Here is a 14664-nt window from a genome sequence, read left to right on the forward strand (position 1 = left end):
AATTATGCCCACCCCTCCAGCCTCATCCTGGGGACCAGTTTCCCCCTCACTCACTACCTTTCAGCCACAATGATGCTCTTTAAGTTTCCTGAATAAGCCACTTCGTTTGTTTCACATCAGGCGCATCATACAGGCTGATCTTTCTGCCTGGATTTCTCTCCCTTGCCATTTTTTTGCCTGGCTAATTCCTGCTTATCCTTCAGGTTCCAGCATAAAAATCACTTACTTAGAGAACCCATTCTTGCCCACCCTCTGGACCTGCACTGTCCATAAGTAGCCATTTGCCACATGTGGCTATTTACATTTAATTAAAATTAAATAAAATGAAACATTCAGTTCCTCAATTGTGCGCACCTTTCAAGTGTCCAGGAGCTGTAAGTGACTAGGGGTTACTATAGTGGACAGCCCACGTACAGACATTTCCGTCACCACAGAAAAGTTGAACGGACAGCACTGCCCTAAACTAGATCAAGCCTCATGGTTACACGCTCAAACCACCTGTACTTCCCTTCTTAACCCATCTCACAGTAAGTTAATTTTGTTTGTGTGTTTCCTTATTTGTGCCTTCTCCAGTAAATTACCAACTCCATTAGTGCAGGCTATGCCAGTATAATTCATCACTGTAACTCCAGCACTCTGCATGACAACTGGCACCCAGTAAGCATCCAATAAATAACTAAAGGAATGAATTCATAAAGTGCAGTGTCTCTTATACAACAGTAGCCCATTTGATAACTTCCTCCGAAAGCTGTGAGCTGAAAAAACATTTGTATCCCCTGATGCTCTGGTTTGTGTTCTTTAACTACATAATGAGAGCGTTAGAAAGAGGGTCTCCCTTTTAGCCTTTCCCACCTGCTAGCCCAGAGCTGAATTGTGTTCTTCACTGTAAGAGCCCCCTTAGCCTCAGTTTTCCTGGGAAAATTCTTCTTGCCCTTCATCCTCTTGTGTTGCTTGGCTGTAATCCTTTTATCTTTGTGTGAAGAGTTTTGTTGTATCTGTGCCATTTACTGCCATACTCTCAAAATCTTTTCAGAAGTAGGCAAATAAAGTAACACTTGTGATCCTAGGCCACTTTCTTCTCCATCCACTCACAGAAGAGAGTCATGGCAATATGCCACACAGCATACATTTGAAAAGGCCTGTTTGGCATCCTCCTGCAGAAGAACTAGAGTGAATGAACTCTGGAGAAAGAATTTAGGTATCCATTATAACTGCTACTCAGATTTCTATTTCCCTCCAGATAATCCACAGTACGGCAAGGTGATGTGATATACCCTAGATGGCCTCTTAACTTCTAGGAAGTCAGAGAAGGACCCCCTGGCTCATCCCCTCCAGAGAGACAGGGATGAGTGTAGGTCTCCTACATCCAGTGGGTAATGCTCAACCTTGCCTCCCCCTGACCCCAGGGAAGCCTCGATCAGCTAGATGAGGTGGCTGCCCTGATTGCTGCCACAGTCCATGACGTGGATCACCCAGGAAGGACCAACTCTTTCCTGTGCAACGCAGGCAGTGAACTCGCCGTGCTCTATAATGACACTGCTGTCTTGGAGAGTCACCACACAGCCCTGGCCTTCCAGCTCACGGTCAAGGACAGCAAGTGCAACATTTTCAAGAATATTGACAGGTTTGTGTGCTCGGGCTCTTGTGCTCAGGTTTGTAAAATGTAAGTGGGAAACTCAGTTTTCCCTAACTTCTCCAAGTACTTAGCTTTCTCTTAGGGGGAAGGCTGTACCATTGTATCAGACAGTAAAATAATAACCTTATAAACTGAACTGTACTTTTTAGAATGTTCATCTTTATTTTTTTTTAACATATTTTTTTAGAGTATAATTGCTTTACAATGTTGTGTTACTTTCTGCTATATAACAAAGTGAATCAGCTATATGTATACATATATCCCCATATCCCCTCCCTCTTGCGACTCCCTCCCACCCCTCCAGGTGGTCACAAAGTACCGAGCTGATCTCCCTGTGCTATGCAGCTGCTTCCCACTAGCTATCTATTTTACATTTGGTAGTGTATATATGGCCATGCCACTCTCTCACTTCATCCCAGCTTCCCCTTCCCCCTCCCAGTGTCAAGTCCATTCTCTAGTAGGTCTGCATCTTTATTCCCGTCTTGCCTCTAGGTTCTTCATGACCTTTTTTTTTAGATTCCATATGTATGTGTTAGCATACAGTATTTGTTTTTCTCTTTCTGACTTACTTCACAGTGTATGACAGACTCTAGGTCCATCCACCTCACTACAAAGAACTCATTTTCATTTCTTTTTATGGCTGAGTAATATTCCATTGTATATATGTGCCACATCTTCTTTATCCATTCGTCTGTCGATGGACACTTAAGTTGCTTCCATGTCCTGGCTATTGTAAATAGTGCTGCAATGAACATTGTGCTATGTCTCATTTTGAATTATGGTTTTCTCTGGGTATACGCCCAGTAGTGGGGTTGCTGAGTCATATGGTAGTTCTATTTTTAGTTTTTTAAGGAACTTCCATACTGTTCTCCATAGTGGCCATATCAATTTACATTCCCACCAACAGTGCAAGAGGGTTTGCTTTTCTCCACACCCTCTCCAGCATTTACTGTTTGTAGATTTTTTGATGATGGCCATTCTGACTGGTGTGAGGTGATACCTTATTGTAGTTTTCATTTGCATTTCACTAATGCTTAGTGATGTTGAGCATCCTCTCATGTGTTTGTTGGCAATCTGTACATCTTTGGAGAAATGTCTATTTAGGTCTAATGCCCATTTTTGGATTGGGTTGTTTGTTTTTTTGATATTGAGCTGCATGAGCTGCTTGTATATTTTGGAGATTAATCCTTTGTCAGTTGCTTCGCTTGCAAATATTTTCTTCCATTCGGAGGGTTGTCTTTTCGTCTTGTTTATGGTTTCCTTTGCTGTGCAAAAGCTTTTAAGTTTCATTAGGTCCCATTTATTTTTATTTCCATTTCTCTAGGAGGTGGGTCAAAAAGGATCTTGCTGTGATTTATGTCATAGAGTGTTCTGCCTATGTTTTTCCTCTAAGAGTTTTATAGTGTCTCTGGCCTTACATTTAGGTCTTTAATCCATTTTGAGTTTATTTTTCTGTATGGTGTTAGGAAGTGTTCTAATTTTATTCTTTTATGTGTAGCTGTCCAGTTTTCCCAGCACCACTTCTTGAAGAGGCTGTCTTTTCTCCGTTGTATATTCTTGCCTCCTTTATCAAAGATAAGGTGACCATATGTGCGTGGGTTTCTCTCTGGGCTTTCTATCCTGGTCCATTGATCTATATTTCTGTTTTTGTGCCAGTACCATACTGTCTTGATTACTGTAGCTTTGTAGTATAGTCTGAAGTCAGGGAGCCTGATTCTTCCAGCTCCGTTTTTCTTTCTCAGGATTGCTTTGGCTGTTCGAGGTCTTTTGTGTTTCCATACAAATTGTGAAATTTTTTGTTCTAGTTCTGTGAAAAATGCCATTGGTAGTTTGATAGGCATTGCATTGAATCTGTAGATTGCTTTGAGTAGTATAGTCATTTTCACAATGTTGATTCTTCCAATCCAAGAACATGGTATATCTCTCCATCTGTTTGTATTGTCTTTAATTTCTTTCATCAGTGTCTTATAGTTTTCTGCATACAGGTCTTTTGTCTCCTTAGGTGGGTTTATTCCTAAGTATTTTCTTTTTGTTGCAATGGTAAATGGGAGTGTTTCCTTAATTTCTCTTTCGATTTCTCATCATTAGTGTATAGGAATGCAAGAGATTTCTCTGCATTAATTTTGTATCCTGCTACTTTACCAAATTCATTCATTACCTATAGTAGTTTTCTGGTAGCATCTTTAGGATTCTCTGTGTATGGTAGGTATCATGTCATCTGCAAACTGTGACAGTTTTACTACTTCTTTTCCAAATTGGATTCCTTTTATTTCTTTTTCTTCTCTGATTGCTGTGGCTAAAACTTCCAAAACAATGTTGAATTATAGTGGTGAGAGTGGGCAACCTTGTCTTGTTCCTGATCTTAGTGGAAATGGTTTCAGTTTTTCACCATTGAGAATGATGTTGGCTGTGGGTCTGTCATATATGTCCTTTATTATGTTGAGGTATCCCTCTATGCCTACTTTCTGGAGCTTTTTTTATCATAAATCAGTGTTGAATTTTGTCAAAAGCTTTTCCTGCATCTATTGAGATGATCATATGATTTTTATCCTTCAATTTGTTAATATGGTGTACCACATTGATTGATATATGTATACTGAAGAATCCTTGCATTCCTGGGATAAACCCCACCTGATCATGGTGTACGATCCTTTCAATATGCTGTTGGATTCTGTTTGCTAGTATTTTGTTGAGGATTTTTGCATGTATGTTCATCAGTGATATTGGCCTGTAGTTTTCTTTTTTTGTGACATCTTTGTCTGGTTTTGGTATCAGGGTGATGGTGGCCTCGTCGAATGAGTTTGGGAGTGTTCCTCCCTCTGCTATATTTTGGAAGGGTTTGAGAAGGACAGGTGTTCGCTCTTCTCTAAATGTTTGATAGAATTGGCCTGTGCAGCCATCTGGTTCTAGGCTTTTGTTTGTTGGAAGATTTTTAATCACAGTTTCAATGTCAGGGCTTGTGATTGGTCTGTTTTTATTTTCTATTTCTTCCTGGTTCAGTCTCTGAAGGTTGTGCTTTCCTAAGAATTTGTCCATTTCTTCCAGGTTGTCCATCTTATTAGCATATAGTTGCTTGTAGTAATCTCTCATGATCCTTTGTATTTCTGCAGTGTCAGTTGTTATTTCTTTTTCATTTCTAATTCTGTTGATTTGAGTCTTCTCCCTTTTTTTTCTTGGTAAGTCTGGCTAATGGTTTATCAATTTTGTTTATCTTCTCAAAGAACCAGCTTTTAGTTTTATTGATCTTTGCTATCATCTCCATTTCTTTTTCATTTATTTCTGATCTGATCTTTATGATTTCTTTCCTTCTGCTAACTTTCGGGGGTTTTTTGTTCTTGTTTCTCTAACTGCTTTAGGTGTAAGGTTAGGTTGTTTATTTGAGATTTTGTTTCTTGAGGTAGGATTGTATTGCTATAAACTTCCCTCTTAGGACTGCTTTTGCTGCATCCCATAGGTTTTGGGTCATTGTGTTTTCATTGTCATTTGTTTCTAGGTATCTTTTGATTTCCTCTTTGATTTCTTCAGTGATCTCTTGGTTATTTAGTAGCATATTGTTTAGCCTCCAAGTGTTTGTTTCTTTTACAGTTTTTTTTATAAGTGATATCTAGTCTCATAGCATTGCAGTTGGAAAAGATACGTGATTAGATTTCAATTTTCTTAAATTTACCAAGGCTTGATTTGTGACCCAAGATTTGATCTATCCTGGGGAATGTTCCATGAGCACTTGAGAAGAAAGTGTATTCTGTTGTTTTTGGATGGAATGTCCTATAAATATCAATTAAGTCCATCTTGTTTAATGTATCATTTAAAGCTTGTGTTTCCTTATTTACTTTCATTTTGGATGATCTGTCCATTGGTGAAAGTGGGGTGTTAAAGTCCCCTACTATGATTTTGTTACTCTCGATTTCCCCTTTTATGGCTGTTAGCACTTGCCTTATGTATTGAGGTGCTCCTATGTTGGGTGCAAACTATTTACAACTGTTATATTTTCTTCTTGGATTGATCCCTTCATCATTATGTAGTGTCCTTCTTTGCCTCTTGTAATAGTCTGTATTTTAAAGTCTATTTTTGTCTGATATGAGAATTGCTACTCCAGCTTTCTTTTGATTTCCATTTGCATGGAATATCTTTTTCCGTCCCCTCACTTTCAGTCTGTATGTGTCCCTAGGTCTGAAGTGGGTCTCTTGTAGACAGCATATATACGGGTCTTGTTTTTGTATCCATTCAGCCAGTCTGTGTCCTTTGGTTGGAGCATTTAATCTATTTACATTTAAGGTAATTATCGATATGTATGTTCCTATTACCATTTTCTTAATTGTATTGGGTTAGTTTTCGTAGGTCTTTTCCTTCTCGTGTGTTTCTTGCCAAGAGATGTTCCTTTAGCATTTGTTGTAAAGCTGGTTTGGTGGTGCTGAATTATCTTAAATTTGCTTGTCTGTAAAGGTTTTAATTTCTCTGTCGAATCTGAATGAGATCCTTGTTGGGCAGAGTAATCTTGGTTGTAGGTTTTTCCCTTTCATCACTTTAAGTATATCCTGCCACTTCCTTCTGGCCTGCAGAGTTTCCACTGAAAAATCAGCTGATAACTTTATGGGGATTCCTTTGTATGTTATTTGTTGCTTTTCCCTTGCTGCTTGTAACATTTTTTCTTTGTATTTAATTTTTGATAGTTTAATATGTTTCTCCTTGGATTTATCCTCTGTGGGATTCTCTGTGCTTCCTGGACTTGATTGACTATTTCCTTTCCCATGTTAGGGAAGTTTCCAACTATAATCTCTTCAAATATTTTCTCTGACCGTTTCTTTTCTTCTTCTGGGACCCCTATAATTCGAATGTTGGTGCATTTAATGTTGTCCCAGAGGTCTCTGAGACTGTCCTCAATTCTTTTCATTCTTTTTTCTTTATTCTGCTATGCAGTAGTTATTTCTACTATTTTATCTTCCAGGTCACTTATCCGTTCTTCTGCCTCAGTTATTCTGCTATTGATTCCTTCTAGAGAATTTTAAATTTCATTTATTGTGTTGTTTGTCTGCTCTTTAGTTCTTCTAGGTCCTTGTTAAACATTTCTTGTATTTTCTCCATTCTATTTCCCAGATTTTGGATCATCTTTACTATCATTACTCTGAATTCTTTTTCAGGTAGACTGCCTATTTCCTCTTCATTTGTTTGGTCTGGTGGGTTTTTACCTTGCTCCTTCATCTGCTGCATATTTCTCTGTCTGCTCATTTTGTGTACCTTACTGTGTTTGGGGTCTTTGCGCAGGCTGCAGGTTCATAGTTCCTGTTGTTTTTGGTGTCTGCCCCCAGTGGGTGAGGTTGGTTCAGTGGCTTGTGTAGGCTTCCTGGTGGAGGGGACTGGTGCCTGTGTTCTGATGGGTGGGGCTGGATCTTGTCTTTCTGGTGGGCAGGGCTGCATCCGATGGTGTGTTTTGGGATGTCTGTGAACTTAGTATGATTTTAGGCAGCCTCTCTGCTAATGGGTGGGGTTGCGTTCCTGTCTCGCTAGTTGTTTGGCATGGGGCATCCAGCACTAGAGCTTGCTGGCAGTTGGGTGGAACTGGGTCATAGCGTTGAGACGCAGATCTCTGAGAGAACTCTCGCTGATTGATACTACGTGGGGCTGGGAGGTCTCTGGTGGTCCAGTTTCCTGAACTCGCCTCTCCCACGTCAGCGGCTCTGGCCTGACACCAGGCCGGAGCACCAAGACCCTGTCAGTCACATGGCTGGGGTAGATGCCCCTGGATGAACACTTGTGAGAAGAGCTCAGAATTATCAAGATAGTGGTCCTGGCAAGTGAAACCACAAGAGAAGAGGCCCGTGCTATGCCTGGTCCTGCTGAGCAATTTTCAGAATTCAGCTCATTCTGGCAACAGGGCGACTGGGTTGGCGACGTGAGGCAGGACAGGGTCCGTGAGGCGGGTGGCGCTCAGCTGCTGTGCAGCCTGCGGGGCCTGGTCAAAGCCCTCAGGGAAGGCCAACAGCGGCCAGGACTCCAGCCTCCTGCAGCTGCGGCCTCTTTGGGGTTTCCCTCCCGGCATTACGTTGCTCTCACTCCTACTTTGGCGGCCGTGCCTTTACCCTGAGCTGCTTCACGAGGCGAGCACTCCCTGCTAAATGTTCACAGGTGCTGCAAGGACATTTTCATAAAGATGTACACAAACGTTGACCACATAGATTTCTTTGATGTGCAGCCAGCTCTCCTCCATTCTCTGCTTAGACTGTTCATCTTTTTAAACTCCATCTGGTCTTCAGTGTGTTCATGAAAATGTTTTATACACTGCAGAGCACTCTATAAATATTGATTATACTACTAACAAATATGGCAGATATTTTTATCCTCTCAAAAGGACATCCTGTCTTTGGTGTAACCTGAGGAAAATGTATCCTTACCCATCTTTCCCCAGCTCAATTTTCGGTCACTTAAAATCCTAACTCATGAGGAGACAGTGTTCCACGGTCCCAGCAGAGCTCCTGGAGTCCACAGGGTGGGGCAGGTTTCCCCCTCTGGTGAGTTGGCCAAATGTGAACAGATAGGAGCAATTCCTCTCGCCAGCCACCACCCTGCCGTCAAGCTATGAGTATTTCCTACGTAGCACCAGCCAGGCTGGAGTGCAGCCCCCTGAGAAAGGGCAGTACACAGGGAGCTCAGAGCTCACTCAGGCCTCAAGGATCACTTGTCAGCATGAACCTGAACCTATCTGTTTGGTCTCCAGAAACCTGAGAAAATATGGAGACCAGTTATTTCCCTTCAACTGAAGGCTTCATCAGTATCAAGTATTGTTTTTCAAACTTTCATAGGAAGAATTCTTGCCAATAGCCAATTTTATTCAATTTTTTTCAGTTCCCCATTCTGGCTCTTGAAGTTAGAAAAAGATGATAGGAACTGGGTGATTTTGAGCAGGGTTTTTGCTCCTTCCATTACAACTTCTATCTAATTGCAATCTAGAGAACTGCTCATTATTTGGAAAACTTTCTTCCAATGCCATCATCAAAAGAAATAATGACACTTCTCTGTAACAAGAATCACTGTGTCTGCGCTGAATGCCATGGGACAGCTCACCAGGTTGCTGTACTAGCCTTGTAGGGAAGGAACTTGTCATTTCCTTTCACCTCACTGTTTTGATATTGCCAAGGAAAGGTAGAAGGGAATCACCTTGTGAAATAAGTGCCCTTGGGACACTTATTTCTTTTTTTTTTTATACTCATAAATCATATGAAGGTCAGCTGTCACTGGGGAAAATGGAATAGTGTCACCAAGTCCTGGCTTAGTAGGAAGATAAGCAGGTAAACTTTTTTGTGATCTTCACTTATTAACTCTGTGCCCCTAGCTTCCTCCTAGATTGTGGGAAGTGTGGTGAAATGGTAGAACAGTTCTAATTCGGGACATGATGTGAACAAGACGCTTTGTCTTCTGGTTATTTTAGGAACCATTATCGAACACTGCGCCAGGCTATTATTGATATGGTTTTAGCAACAGAGATGACAAAACACTTTGAACATGTGAACAAATTTGTGAACAGCATCAACAAGCCAATGGCAGCTGAGGTAAGCATTTCCCATGTAATAAGATACACCAGAATGTATTTCCATTAGAGCCTACTCTGGCCTCAAAGCATCTTGAATACAAGATGGTTATTTGCTTGGAGTTGGTAAAGAAGGCTGAAAGTACTGGTCACTTGTTTTCCCTAAGGACAAGAATAGATTGAGAGTGTCCACAGCAACTCTGAGCTCCTTGAAAGAAAGGCCCTGAGATAAAGCCAGCAGTGACAAAAGGAAGTAGGCCCAAAGTCTATGATGAAAGGAGCCTGCAGACAGCAGAGACTGGAATAAATGGTGGCATTTTAGGGGATTCAGAGCCTTTCTAGTTCTCTGTTCTTTGAGCTCTTGGGAGACCTCAAAATTAGATGTTTTAAAGAACTATAATCCTGCTGATTTGCATTAAAAGCCTATCAGTATCTAAAAACTACAGAAAGTTAAATTGGGAGTGACTAGTTGAAAACAAAACTACAAGTCTTTCTCCTTTTTAAAATTTACTGATGTACCTTAGACCTGCCTTAAGGTCCCTACAAACTTGGGTTTTAGGAACATGGACATAAGTTCACATCTCTTACTGTTTAAAATGAGATCAACTGCCCTCTCATACCGTAAAGCTGTTCATAGCCCCATAAAGTTAGAAGAGCTTTTCACTCATTACTGTACGAGGGCTGCCTATGTGGATGAATGAGGAATGGCTGTCTTAGATGTAATGTGATGATCAGTAAGGAAACTATCTGTGTAGGACCCATCACATGACCAGCCTGGATGGAGGAACAGTGTCCGCCTCACCTGTGTTCTGCTCCATCCCCCAGGGATTCCACAGCACAATGCCAGGACCCTCACCTTCCACAGAGGACTTATGGGAGCAAGGATCTGGGGATTTAAGAGGGGGAAATTATACAGAATCATAGAATTTAGAGTTGGGAAGGTCATCTATCCAAGTAAGCCCCCAACTCTGTTGAGATTTATGTACCGCAGTAACTATAGCAAGCAGTATCTTCCCAATGGTAAGTAATCAAAATACCAACCTTCAGAATATAATTCTGCCCATTGATGGTTTAATAAATAGGTCCAGTTCCAAAAGAAAACAAAAAAATCCTTAAATGTCATACAGTCCTCCAGCTTGGCAGAGCTCTGGAGAGCTAATTAGATGTTTACACAGTCAGTTCCATGCTATCTTTGAAATCAGGGAATCGTAGTCTTCTAGGTTTTGTGTAATTGGCCTGTTGTCACATTTACAAAAGCCTACTCACAGACCTGGCCACTTGGCTCTGGACCGCTGACATCCATCACTAGGTAGGTATTAGTGTACAACCAGTCTTTTTAACATGGCTGAATATACCTGCTCCTGCCTTGGCCCACTTTCTGCTCCTAGTACCCCCAACACTTACATGTCTCACCCTCCCTACCACCCAGCCAGAAGAGCAGCATGGAAAGCATGAGTGGACACATACCTTAAGAGAAAGAACAAAGTGGGAGGAGGTGGGTAACTGGGGGTGGGACAGAAGGTCACAGGAGAGAGGGAGCTGTCAGGCATATTAAGTAGAAAGAAATCAAGAAATAATTGAAGGGTCACATGTATGTGGCATTTCCCCATCTTTAATGTATTAAAAAGTGGAATTCGTGCTTTTACACATTTCCTGATAAAACTGGGAGAAAAGCTCTTCTTCCTTAAGATTACATACCAAATTATTAAAAACAAAACAAAACAAAACAAAATCCCTGCTTTGTAGCAGCTACCTCTGGGGAAGAGGATGAAAGAGAGGTTGTGGATGGGTGGTGATAGGGACTTCGACCTTTTAAGCTCTATGTGTTTGTATTGCTTGACTGCTCCCCGTCCCCAAGAATATATCAATGTATCATATATGGAATTAAGGATGGGAAGACCTCCTTCATCAAGTCTCATGCCTAAGTTTGCCTGGGTGACTGCCATCTAATATCTGGTCAGCTGGCCCTTGTGGGCTTCACCATCATATTGAAACAACCCTGATGTGACCATCTGTTTTCCAGATTGAAGGCAGTGACTGTGAATGCAACCCTATTGGGAAGAACTTTCCTGAAAATCAAATCCTGATTAAGCGCATGATGATTAAGTGTGCTGACGTGGCCAATCCATGCCGCCCCCTGGACCTATGTATCGAATGGGCCGGAAGGATCTCCGAGGAGTACTTTGCACAGGTGTGCTGCCTCTCTAGGGAAGCTCCACCTCCCTTCTGGGAATGGACCCGGGTCACAGTAAATAAATGACTCCTCCCTGGAAAGCAATGGCTCACCCCTGCCTGGAACAGAAATCTGGTCCCTCAAGAGACTAACTGATGTGGCTGGTCACTAACTCAACTCTCTCTAGGGGAAGGGGGATAAACTGAGCCTTTGGAAGTATCTTTTCATCCTCAAATTTTTAGATCCTGAATTTCCACAAAAACTGGGAAATCCTTCATTCATTCACTAGATTATCTCCATGGTGCAGTCTGGGGAACATAGACATAAGACACATCTTTGCCCATGGGTAGCTCATAATACAGTAGGGTAGGGAGATAGACATAAACAGGTCCATACATTGGTAAATTAAAAACAAATGAAAACACTTCTAAAGGAGGTATATGTTAAGTCCTAAGAGTTCAGAAAGAGTTTTTTTCCTAGATAAAAGAAGGGCTTTGTGGAAAAGGTGTTAGAGCTGGTATTTTTGTTTTTGTTTTTTCTGAAGGATTTCAAAATTTAGAAATGGGAAAGGACATTCTGGGAGAATTCTGGGAGTACAAAGGGTTATGAGCAAAATTAGGGAGGAAAAACAGAATTTTTATATAAGGAAAACAGCAACTTTGGCAGTGTGAAGAGGAATTAAAGGAGAATAACGTAGTAGAACACAAGATGCCATTTAAAAGAGGCCTACTTTCAAAGAAGAGGCTCTAAGGACTAATGTTTATTATTTGTGATAGAAAAGACAAACATGTCACAAGTAGCTACAAGTAATGCATTTGGGGACAGGGGGCGGGGGGGAGGGTTGTGTGCCAATATGGCTGGAACATACCGCTGAGGGAGGATAAAAGAATAGCTGATAATGTCTAAAAGGGTTGGCAGGGGCAAAGGCCAGCCAAGGACCCAGTAAGTTAGGTGCAGCTTTCAAGGATGGGAAGAGAGCCCATGAATCAGAGAAAAATAGGACAAGCAGTTCTGAGCTTGCCAGAAAGAGAGGGGAAAAAACCCAAACTACTCCTTGAACAGCAGTGGCTATTTTAAGGCTGCCTCATCGACTGACCTGAAATGAGCAAGCTGAGCCAAAAACTGGTAGGAGGCCATTAACGGGGCTTCCCAGGACCCACAGAGAAGACTTAAAATCCTACTCCTAGTTATTCTCAAAGTATGTGAATGGGGAACGGGAAAGAACCACTTTTAAGTTCTTTAATGTAATCTCCCTGTTTAGGTGTCCTTTTCCCAGAAAGGAAAGTACTAATGTTCACAAGACAATGTGACCTAAAAATCAGGTTACAAATGACGTCTCTGATCAGCCAGCCTCTGGCTCAGCATACTACCAGTAAATGTGGATCTCAATTTCAGCCCAGTGAATTATGACCTTATGCATATAAACATACACTCTAATGTGCAAAATACTCAGATTTACACATATCTTGAGAATTGCATGACCAATACCCCAATCTGAAAAATCTCAGTTTGTCATTCTTTTGAGTAAAACATAGTTATTTCATGAAAAAAAGAAGCTAGTTCAGCTCAACTGCCTAACTGCTTTTCATCCAGACTACCATAATACATTGATGTGCAGCACAAGGGCTTTGTATGTACTTCCGATTTTGTCACACACAATATTAAAAACACGTATTTTCAAAGGTCAAGTTTAGTAAGATTAATAATTCTTACTACTTTAATGAAGACATTCTTAAGTGAAACTGGCTTTCTTTTTAAACTGCAAGCATGTGACAGTGAATAATACAATGACTATTTGTACAGCTTGGTGCCAGTTCTTTGATTCATGCTAAGGCGTCAGCAGTTTTAAACACACCATTGCTCCTGTACCCTCAGTATAAATGCCACTTAGTATTATTAGTGTTACTTTGAAAATAGTCTTGACATTGCGATCATGAAAACAGATCTCAGAAAAGGGGGTATGAATCCTGAGATAAGTGCTTCAGGAGGGGCTGTAGGATAGCATAACACATTTGAGAGTCAGAAGACCTGAATCCAGTCACTGTAGCTCATCAGGTGGTTGTCTTATATAAGCCTCGGGACCTTGCCAAGCCAATTCCTTCATAGATACAACTGGATTATGACCCATTTTCACAGAGTGGTTCTGACAACCTAGATGTTACTGTGACAGCTCCTTATGTGCCCCACAGCCCTGTGTTATTTCTTACAGACTGATGAAGAGAAGAGACAGGGGCTACCTGTAGTGATGCCAGTGTTTGACCGGAATACCTGTAGCATCCCCAAGTCCCAGATCTCCTTTATTGACTACTTCATAACAGACATGTTTGATGCTTGGGATGGTAAGACAGTTCCTGTTTTGTTACCCACAAACAGAATATTTTGCTATACTTTATGATGGTTACCTTTAATGACAGAGGCTGGGCCTAAAGGTGTAAACGAAATGTAACTTAAAAGAAAAAGTCAGCTGCTTGTGGCCAGGTGTGGTGGGGGTGCATGAACACTTTGTGTGTCCTCAGCACAAACCATGTGTATGGAAGACTCAGTGGATGTTTGGTAACTGGATAAACAGGTGTTCAACTCTTCCAAGGACATGTTTCCAAAGCTTACAGGAGTTTTATTCTATCATTGGAGGAAATTCTAGAGAGAACATAAAATATACTAAGTCTACTCTGAATCACAGATTCTTTTCGTAATATCAGCTGATAAACAGCTTTTCATTTTTTTGAGATTTTTTAATTTTTTTGAATTTAATATTGGAGTATAGTTGATTTACAATGTTGGGTTACTTTCAGGTGTACAGCTAAGTGATTCAGTTATACATATATCCATTCTTTTTCAGATCCTTTTCCCATATAGGTTATTACAGAACACTGAGTAGAGTTCCTTGTGCTATACAGTAGATTCTTGTTATCTATTCTATATATAGTAGTGTATATATGTTAACCCCAAACTCCTAATTTGTTCCTTCCCCCGTGTTTCCCCTTTGGTAACCATAAATTTGTTTTCAAAGTCTGTGAGTCTATTTCTGTTTTGTAAATAAGTTCAATTGTATCCACTTTTTTTTCAGATTCCACATATAAGTGATATCATATGATATTTGTCTTTCTCTTTCTGACTTACTTCACTTAGTATGATAATCTCTAGGTCCATCCATGTTGCTGCAAATGGCATTATCTCACTCTTTTTCATGGCTGAGTAATATTCCATTGTGTGTGTGTGTGTGTGTGTGTGTGTGTGTGTGTGTATATATATATATACACACACACACACACACACACACACACACACCACATCTTCTTCATCCATTCATCTGTCAACGGACATTTAGGTTGC

General features: G+C 40.9%; 1 protein-coding gene across 12 annotated transcripts in view; it reads left to right on the plus strand.

The window, feature by feature from the left end:
- PDE8B (phosphodiesterase 8B) overlaps positions 1-14664 on the plus strand; it is a 328186-nt gene that overhangs the window by 306833 nt on the left and 6689 nt on the right. For all 12 annotated transcript variants that reach the window (XM_082376089.1, XM_082376088.1, XM_082376080.1 and 9 more), the window contains 4 exons: positions 1407-1624; positions 9060-9180; positions 11182-11349; positions 13541-13670. In XM_082376089.1, coding sequence (XP_082232215.1) covers positions 1407-1624; positions 9060-9180; positions 11182-11349; positions 13541-13670 — 637 coding nt within the window. The remainder of the gene's footprint in view (positions 1-1406; positions 1625-9059; positions 9181-11181; positions 11350-13540; positions 13671-14664) is intronic.

The sequence above is a fragment of the Balaenoptera borealis genome (assembly GCF_965194805.1).
Source record: "Balaenoptera borealis genome assembly, chromosome: 2".
Lineage (NCBI taxonomy): Eukaryota > Metazoa > Chordata > Mammalia > Artiodactyla > Balaenopteridae > Balaenoptera > Balaenoptera borealis.